This window comes from Sinocyclocheilus grahami, unplaced genomic scaffold, assembly GCF_001515645.1.
Source record: "Sinocyclocheilus grahami isolate Dianchi unplaced genomic scaffold, SAMN03320097.WGS_v1.1 scaffold104.1, whole genome shotgun sequence".
In the NCBI taxonomy this organism is placed as follows: Eukaryota; Metazoa; Chordata; class Actinopteri; order Cypriniformes; family Cyprinidae; genus Sinocyclocheilus; species Sinocyclocheilus grahami.
The window spans coordinates 492,844-502,717 of record NW_015505283.1 but is presented as its reverse complement, the minus strand read 5'-3'; the positions used below and the strand labels follow the sequence as shown (position 1 = coordinate 502,717).

Genomic DNA, 9,874 nt, shown 5'->3' with positions numbered 1-9,874 from the left:
TTAATTTGATATTTGATGCATATTAGTTTTTACTAACCATTTTACATATTCCTCCTATTTATAGTGGTATTGTATTTATTATTACAGAACATTGTGGGGGGAAAAAACACTTTTTAATAATACTTTTTAAGTAAGTTTAAGTAATATTTGTCCCCGTCTTCAGACTCGGAAAGATAACTTTTTATACTTGTGCACTACAATGACAATAAGCAAAACTAACCCAAGTAGTGCTGTAATTCCTTGTGTTTGTTGTTAAACAAAATTGCATTTCTCTTTTTCTGCATCTTGATAAGAAAAGCATGCCTTAAAAATAACATGTAAAAATATTCACTCCCGTTATTACACTCGCATGTCCATTTTGTTCTTTGAGGGTTTCTTAAGCACGGACACTCGAAATACAACGATTGCTTTGTTTTAGAATGTATTCCTAATACAATATTTTAAAATGTGTGCACGTATAGTGATGCTGATTGTGTGCACTCGCTCTGTGCACTTGCACAACGCGTTTAAAATCTACTTTGCAATTCTAATGATTTGGAAAGCGCTTACAACAACAAATGAGAAAGCCTTTGAATTCACTGGGATGCAAAATATTTATTTCAAAAAATTTTGAAAGCATATAAAGACAATGAAAATTAGTTTTTGTAGTTAAGATGTGATTTACAGCATAGTTCACTCTTGTAATTGCTAATTGACACATAATAAGATTAAGGATTTGGTCCATACATAGATTAAACGTGATCATGATATTGATGATATCTCTATTGAGAAAATGGGAATAATAATTCTGCTCCTTTGAACATAATGGTTTGGCCCCAATTTCATAACCAGATATCAGAAGTGCAGTCTCCACCAGGATATCTGAGCTCATGGGCAAGTGCAGGACCATCTGGTTCTGCTCCGAAATCCACAAGGAAATTCTCGTTGAGCTTCAGGCCGCCTTTATCTGTGTCCACGTCAATCTGCATCATGACTGACCCCTCCCTCAAGAGAAATAAGACACATGTTGCAGCATAATAAACAAACCAGAGGTTACTTCTGAAACCATTTAAACAGCCTCATTTCTTAAGCTCTACACACAATACTGAAGTAAAATTACAAATAAAGATCCTTTTGTCTCACTTGACGAGGTCAGGGTAGAACTGCTTGTCCCAGGCACTGTATAAAGAGGTGGTGACGTACAGACGTTTTCCATCCAAGCTCAGCTGGAGCATCTGAGGGCCTCCCTGCACACGTTTTCCCTGATGAGGAAAGGAACGTTTTAACCTCCAACAAATGATGTGCTCTAATTGCTCTGTTTAGGTCTGCATGACCTAATGATTTGTAGTACAATAAACTGGGTCATCTGTCAATTAGTTAGTTACCAACAGCTTTAGGCTGTTTTCCTCCACATAATGGCTAACTCAAATGTGTACACAGAGCTCACAGGAAGCATACTTGGAAAAGAAACAAAAAAGGTACCTTTAGTATCCGTGGGGCAGGCTGGCTATCCAGTTCTTTGTCCTCCAATACTTTCACTGGTCCATCTTTTAAAATGCTGCCTGCAAGGAAGACCTTGAAAATGCATTTCATGAAATTAAATACAAGTTCTACTATCTTGACACTTTATTTGTCTTTGACATGATTTTAGAAATGTATACAAAGGTGTCTTGATCCTGCTAATCCAAGCTGTCTTACCTGACCAATCATGCGTGGATTCCTCCTGTCAGTGATGTCATACTGTCGAATGTCTCCATGCAGCCAGTTACTGAAGTACAGGAAGCGATCATCCAGTGAGATCAAGATATCCGTAATGAGACCTATGGCAAAAAATACATGAGTAAATGAGTAAATGGGGGGGGGGGGGGGGGGGGGGGGGGGCTTTTTTAAAGATTGTCAAACTGGAGTACAGGAAAAAAAATGAAAGGGGGAAACATATACATTACATTACACAAACAATATTTAGAAATAAGACAAATTATTATTAATTCAGACTCTTTTTTTTATTTTTACCTTTTGCCATTAAAGTAGATTGTTGAATTGGGGCTCAGGGAAAATATGAGAGAGAGAAAAAATTTAGAGAAACCCCCCAAAAATTACTAAATGTATTTTTAGGGCTGTATATATCAAAGGGTTTAACACAGTATTTTCTAAACATTTCCTACATTTCATATTAGTTTCATTCTTTTCAAAACTAGTCAGAAATAAACTTAAACTTTAAAATAATCATTATTCATAACTCTTTTATTCTATTGACAGCCCTAGTTTTTTTTTTTTTAAAGTTTATATATATATAACACTAACAGTATGTAAAAAATATACAGCAACTTTTATGTTTTAGAGAGGGGGTCCTTTGCTAAGGGGATCATTGTATTTAGTTACTGATGTCAAAATTGTTCTATGGTTTGGAAATTACATTGTACATATATGGTAATACTTATTGTTTGATCATTCCCTGAGTTAAAATAATAAAAAAAACTACATAAAAAGTAAAACTTAAAAAAAAAAATTCTAAAAGCATTCACCTGGCATTTCAAGAAGAGCCCAACCTTCCACTTTTTTGCTTGGAATATGGATGACTTTCTCTGCTGCCCAGTCCCCTTTCTGTAAAATGAAAAATCTGAATCTAAAAGCATGTATTGCTTAAAAATTTAATGAAAATGCTTTTTATGTACTTGCCGGAGTCTTGTAGAAGCGGAAGACGGTGCTCTGAAGCGCACAGCCCACGAATCCTTCAGCCGCAGCAGGGTCATGCAGGAACCGGATCTCCAGAGGAATAGCACCCTCTTCCCCCAGATCCAGAGTCTGAATCCGCTTGTGTGTGGTCCAGTCCCACACATGGAGGCGCTGTCCATAATGACCTACAAACAGATCTGATCATCACTGCCAGTCAGCTACAACGACTCTTGAACTTCCTCTTGAATACACACATACCAGCTTTGACATCTGCAGGGTTGAAGCCGTTTCCCAATGCTTTGGGTGTTCCCCATTCAGTGCTGATCATGACGTTGTGGCGAGGCTGGTACCAGAAGTCATAACCAAAGGGTGCTGCTTCACCTGGCTGCTCCCAGTTGCCAATCACTTCAAAAGTCTCGCCATCCAACAACACAAAACCACCTTAAAAATGACCATAAATAAAAGGGTAAGCCTAAAATGTGTATTGAAAATAAATAGAGGTGAACACAGCATCTTACCCTTGCCATTGCCAGAGGGATCACCCATGGTACTGATCATGATTTGGCCACTGCCTAAGCAGTGAGAAGTGTGGGGGTTGGCAAGGCCGCATTTCCAGAACAGATCTATGGGCTCGACTATCTGGAGGAGGAGAGAGATGGAAAGAATTCATGGTCTTGGCAAGAACAAAACATTCTTAAAGTCAACAGTCATGTATTAAGGGGCGGTCACACTTGATGTTAAGCATTATGTCGTAGATGTTAAACAAAATCAATTAATATGAGTAAAAGGACTTGATGTCATGCTTCCGGGCTTTTAAAGGTTCTCAAGTTTTTTTGTTTTTTTTTTACAGAAATTACAGAAACAAATACTGGGGGTAAACTATGGAGCTCCACACATGACCAAAATAAATTTATCATGGCCACAAATTAAGAATTTGTTCTTTTATTCGAGGGTATGAATTAGTACTACTACATGGCCACGATTTACAAAATTAGGGAACGTATTAGTATAATGTGGCCATGATTTACTAAAACACGGGAATTAATTCTTAATTCACTGCCATGATTTACTAAAATGAGAGAACAAATTCTTAATTTGTGGCCACAGTTTAAATAAAACAAGGGAACTAATTGATAAGTCATGGCAACTAATTCTTAATATATAGGGCATATATTTTAACCAAAAATATTGCTTTAGACTTGTATTATAGATCAAGAAGATATGAAAACATCAACATATTTTGTTTGATTTTCAGCCAAATGGTTCATCTTTAAGACTGTGACCTCCATTGCTCAAATGTCTTTTCTTGCCTATTTGCTTGCCTGAATTTACCAAACATGAAGTATCAAGTACTATAGCATGCAGTTAAAATAGATTACTAACCCAGATGTTCATCCACAAAGTTAACACCATCACAATAAGGGTATTCCTACACAAACAGCTCTTACAGTATATAACTGAGTGTTTACTTAAATGAACCTTATGAAGCCGCGGGGCCCGTGGATCCGTCCCTACATCAACGACGTAGATACGGGAGGAGATCAGGGAAGGCAGAATGAGACGATTGCGTCTTTTGGAGGGATCATCATGACAACTGCTACAAGCATTCCAGCCAGAATGGTGTAGCTCATCCTTTAGATTAGGCATGGGCAGCCTGTGAATCACCTACATTACAAAATAAATGCTACTAACGTAGGTGTTATACTAGAAATATTAAAAGGAAACGTCTTGATGCCACATTTGAATCCAAAATAGTTTATATTTATACATCATATTTGCTTTTACCTTGCAAAAATTGGGAGATTGTGGATTGACATCAACAGTTGCAAGATAGTCAGGTTTCTGAATGTCTGTGTTGCGGTAAATACACGGTAGGTAGACAATCTCTTCTCGAGGCCCTGTAGGAAGAATTTATGTTTAAGTTTAGAGTCTAAATGCAGACTGATCTTTGTGTCTTATAATTGATCAATAAATTCCATAAAGGGTGTACCATTTGTCTCCACAATAGTAGTGCACTAAAAATAAAAATTCTGCTGTTAAGTGTTTTACATGCTTAAATACACTAATTAAAATGAACAAATGTATCCAATTTATTAAAAAGTTAATGTTTATTCAACTGTATAATTTTAAAAATCTATTATTATTTTTTATTAAGTAAGCAAATTCAAAAGAGATAGGAGATGCATCTCAATCAGCCCCATAGATTGTGAATAAGTATATCATGTACACAAGTTTAGGCACTGGATCACTACGCATTGGGATTGGGACACTGAAGCAGTAAAACAGTAGGCAAACCAAAAAATTCAGAACAATGCCAATTTACAAGTGAGGAGGACCTCTGGTGGTGGGGAGAAGGAGCTGCAGGAATAGAGGTTATGCAGTGATAATAGAGCTCAGACAGTGACAGTCTCACTCAGTCTCCAGTGCAAAGGTCACTGCTACCTTGTAGTAGGCCTACCTTGCAAGTTGCAACTATGTATTACCAACTCATATGTTAATATAAACTACCACTTTATTGTAAAAACAATATGCTGTCTTATTATTTAAAGCAGCTCACCTTTCATGGCGTCTAAAGGGGTTTTATATCCTGGTCCACATCCTGAACAGGTTGAAGCTGCAAACAGAGAAAGAGCATATGTCACATCTCAAATATTAATATGAGAGTTACACTCAGTTTGAGCAATTATTAAAGCATTAATAATTGCTCATTATTTAAGTGTGGAGGGTTTGATGATCTCTTGACCTACATACATAGTGCACCATCATATAAGTGTGAGTCCTAAATTCCTGTGTTCATCCTTAAAAGGCATGAATGATGAATCGCCGAGTGAACTACTGGATACTACTAGATAACACTTTTTACTGCCCTGTAAATGTTTGAAAACAATACACATACAAGCACACAAACCAACTACAACAGATGGGCAATATCACAGTCTAGGAGAGGACACTGTGTCTTGCCAAGGATTGTTCAACAGCCTTCCCCTGATAGCTAGACATGTGTTTATGGGTTATGTGCAGGTCAACCCATAAACTGACCAACCATGTCCAAAATCAAAAGTATATAATAATTTTTTTTCAAACTTATTAACATAATTATTTCTGTATTGCACGACATTAATATATACTAGAACTTAAGCAAATAATTGTTTTCAACCAAATGAAACAAATTTGTAATTACATTAGGAATTTAACATTTTTTTACATGCCTCAGTTAACACGTTAAAATCAAAATTTAATGTATTCCGAATCCACAACATTGCACGAATTCTACCTGAATGACTTTGACAGGTAGGCCTACAAATAACACGATTACGCCTAAATGAAAAGAATTTGTAGTGAAGCAATTCTTTATTCCAGACTGAAGCCGCTGCGTACTTCAGATGGAAATGTCGAACGCTTCAATTAAAGTCTGAGCCACAATGCTAGCTAGGTTTAAAAGTGCACTAGGAGACACTCACCCATACTGCTGCTGTTGCTTCCACAGGCGGAAGAAACTCACGGACCAAACAAAGCGCTGCGGACGTGCAGAAAGATTTTATGTCGCTATTGAATTAACTCTTTCAGTGATGATACCACATGGGATTGTGAGATGATCCTTAAAACCACACCCAGGTATTCGACTGCAGAATAAAACGAGCAAATGTTGTTTGTCACCTCGGTCTCAGGAAATCAGCCCCCAAACAGGAAACGCGCCCCCTTTCTCGGGTATTTTGCCCTACTGGGTAACTTTCTCTCAAAGGTAAAGCACCTTGGTCAGTTCAACAACAAATCGCCAAACTACTGTTAAAGATCGGATTTTTTCCATTCTTAAATAGTAAATCTACAGCTTTTCAGGAATATGGGTAATTCGGAACTGAATTCTAATGATCTTTATGTTCAAATCAGTTCCTGAATTTGAATTAAAGTAGCAAGGGTGAAGAACTAATTCCAATTGCAAAGCGTTTTTACAGCATGTTCAGGTTTAAAACATTTTAATGAAAAACTATCCTATAAACGTGTATAAAAAATTTGGGATTTTTTACCCCTGAATCGGTAAATTATGAATGTTTGAAATACCATTGCCACCTATATCTTTTTGTTACATTTTAATTCACTTTCATTTTAGGCATCAGTGGATGAACATTACATTTCCCAAAATGGTTTAAATGAACCTAAATGAAGATTTAATTGTTCATTTTTAAGTTATCTGAAAACAATATGATGGAAATTTTGTGGTGCTGCATTCCTGAAAAAAAATTCAAAACGTTTAGAGAAATGTATCTAATCTGTTAAGTATTGCTTGTGTCAGGGCAAAAACAGTCAAATATAATCAGAATCAGTCACAATTATTTTTTTGTAATTATTTATGCTTTGTTACAAATCAATATCCTCTGCTCAGTGCTGTCGCTTCTGACTGTCCTGTATGAATCACTATTACATAACGTTCAGGTAATGCGCATGCTCTTCAAAATAGTGCAAACTTGAAGGTACTTGGTTTTTCGGGAATCTGAGTGCAGATGCTGATCTCTGGCAGGCAGTGTGGGAAACCTCTTCCTGTCCACATTAAAACAAAGCAGGGAAGCATGGGGAAAAGAGTGGGCTTTATACACAAACTGAGTTTATTTACAGTTTATTCATGAGGAATAGTCAAAAATGCCAAATCACACACATAACACTTTTACAGTTTCATCAAAACAACATCCAAAAGACCCCCATTATATGAACTCCCACTTACCTTCATAATCAGACTGTTTACATAAAGCCCCACTATTTATTACATGTAAATTACATACAAAATTGTTGCAGCGAATGGAGATGCAATCAAAGTAAGCCTTTACAAACATGAAAGGGCACCAATTATGTGCTACAGAACATCTTTGAATTGAATGTCAATGAATGACACCTGGAGTGCAGTTACACCATCCTGTGGTTGCTACGGTAAATTCAGATGCTGAAATCAATACTGAATATACATACTTATCCCACTCCATTCACTGCTGCTGCTGCTGCTGCTGCAATAACAATGCTAAGACTCTTCAGCGTGTCTCACGGTTTATTCGGTCTGGAAGTAGATAAATAACCAAAATGGAAGAACTTTAAGACAGTCGGAGCCTGCTGCCAGTCAACATGCTGAACTTTAGAACAGCAATAAAATGTAATAACAGACTCTGTAAAGCTATGAAATAAAAGTTGTATTGTTCTGTAATGGCCTATCTAACTTCAGGAGCTATAGTAAATGGTTACTAAATTAAATTATTTTAAATAGCACTTAGAATGACTGAAACTTAAGCAGGCACAAAAACGCTGATTTACTTTCAGAGGATGTCGAATTGAAATGCAAATAATATCCGTCCATAAACAAAAAAAATCCTAACACTGAGGGAGCTATTGGACCGTTTTATGCTAGTGAATAAACAAAAAGAACGAACAGTAGAAAACTTTGCAAAAATCAATCATGCAATGTCTATCCTGTAAATATATACAGTATTTATCATTCAAAAAAAAAATAAAACGCTGATTTACTTTCAGAGGATGTCGAATTGAAATGCAAATAATATCCGTCCATAAACAAAAAAAAATCCTAACACTGAGGGAGCTATTGGACCGTTTTATGCTAGTGAATAAACAAAAAGAACGAACAGTAGAAAACTTTGCAAAAATCAATCATGCAATGTCTATCCTGTAAATATATACAGTATTTATCATTCAAAAAAAATTTTTTTTACATTTTCACTCCACCACACAGTAGGATGTAAATTAAATATCCACAGTCACAGTCAGCCTAAATAGGTTTGCCTGACTTCAAATCATTCTGTTCAACATCATAATGTCTCTGTAAATCAATTATCACCTGTTTGCCGAGTCCGTTTGGTAAGCGTTAGCATCCTGACCAGATTCTGAGAATTGATCTTGTTCAGAGTTGTGTGAAGGAGGCTCTGATTCAGGGGATGAATGTGAGACATCTGTGGATTCACTTGCAATTTCCAAACATTCATCAGTTCTTTCCTTTTGTTGTTCTGTGTTTTTTATTTCAATTGGCATTGCATCTTCATCCTTTGTTTGACTGACTTCTTCATCCTCTGGCTCCTGTGTCAAATCAATTTTCTCTGTTACTTGGCTCACTTTGTCCATTGGCTCTTCTTCTTCTTCCGAGTCAAGATCTACAACTTCGGGTTCAAGTGTGGCCACCGACAGCTTATTTAACAGCTCCAAAGGTGAACCAGGCAAATCCGTATGTGCTTCCTGATCAGGAAGCAGGCGAGCCAAGCAGAATGAGTGTTGAATAAATTCAGGCCTACCAGAGAAGCAAGACATGGCCTCTTCCAACCAGGATACGAGAAGCTCCACCAGATCTTCACGCTGAACCCCAGATGCACAATTGATAGGTCGTTGTGCCCAACGAGCTAGAAGTAACCTTTGCAGCACAGGTCGTACACACATCTCTAGAGGTTGATGTCTGCCCGTACAGCCAGCTGGAACTATGGCAGGGAAGGTTTTGCTGCTATTGACTGTGGATATGATGCTCTCAGATGTTTGGCTATGATGGCTATCCATAACCAGCAGGGCATCATTTTCATTCTGTGAGTCGAGATGCTGCTTCCACACTTTGGTGGCCCAAATTTCTAGCTCTTCCGCTGCACTGAAACCTTCCTCCTTGGCCATAAGTAGGACTGAGTCTGGTGGGCTTCTGCTCAGCGCATTTGTGCTCTGACTTGTGAAGAGCACTGCAGGTAGCATTGTACCATTTGCGAGCATTGAAAGGTAAATCTTTATGAAGGGCTTCCCAAACCCAGTAAACTGAAAAGCAGTCTCTCTGTTTATTCTGGTATTCACATTCAGCATTTTAAAGTCCACAAAAACAGAAAGCTGGTCCATAGCACCAAAGACACACTGTGGAATGTTGTTTGTCTTTATTTTACTGTGCACCAACTCTGTGAAGCGATGGCAGTTTTCCTCCATGGCATTAGGGAGTTCCCGATATACTGTGAAAGGGGTATCCAAGCCCAATTTGTGCAGCATCATGAAGCTCACAGCCCACTCGTATGAAATACGGAAAGAATTTATCTCATTGGTTTGGCTTTGGAGCTCTGAAGCTTTTTCAAATAGTTTTGCCTCATTGATTGGACGCTGCTGTTCCCGTTGAGTCAAAACCCACTCCACCAGACGATCAACGGCCTCTCCACAGCTCGTGCTGCTGCATTCATTTAATTGATTCTCTTTGTCTTGAAGCCAAGTC

The 9,874-nt window shown here is 37.6% G+C and overlaps 1 protein-coding gene and 1 long non-coding RNA gene across 2 annotated transcripts; one reads left to right on the top strand and one right to left on the bottom strand.

The window, feature by feature from the left end:
* Positions 1 to 584: 584 nt before the first annotated feature.
* On the bottom strand, positions 585 to 6,373 carry selenbp1 (selenium binding protein 1). The gene is made up of 12 exons (XM_016276577.1): positions 6,117 to 6,373; positions 5,213 to 5,269; positions 4,441 to 4,553; positions 4,135 to 4,320; positions 3,174 to 3,294; positions 2,914 to 3,096; positions 2,659 to 2,840; positions 2,505 to 2,583; positions 1,678 to 1,799; positions 1,462 to 1,554; positions 1,123 to 1,241; positions 585 to 984 (listed from the first exon to the last, which is right to left on the bottom strand). Exons 1-12 carry the CDS (start codon positions 6,118 to 6,120, stop codon positions 822 to 824), a joined length of 1,422 nt encoding a protein of 473 aa, XP_016132063.1. The 5' UTR covers positions 6,121 to 6,373; the 3' UTR covers positions 585 to 821.
* On the top strand, positions 4,761 to 8,133 carry LOC107588476 (uncharacterized). Its single transcript, XR_001609587.1, has 3 exons — positions 4,761 to 4,773; positions 5,286 to 5,292; positions 8,060 to 8,133. It is a non-coding gene; the product is annotated as an uncharacterized lncRNA (long non-coding RNA).
* Positions 8,134 to 9,874: the final 1,741 nt, after the last annotated feature.

Excerpts from the sequence above, each read along its gene's own strand:
- selenbp1 (XM_016276577.1), bottom strand. Across the intron at positions 1,555-1,677 it reads ATCCACGCATGATTGGTCAG|GTCTTCCTTGCAGGCAGCAT; the intron begins GTAAGACAGCTT and ends TGCATTTTCAAG. Across the intron at positions 1,242-1,461 it reads CTGCCCCACGGATACTAAAG|GGAAAACGTGTGCAGGGAGG; the intron begins GTACCTTTTTTG and ends TTTCCTCATCAG.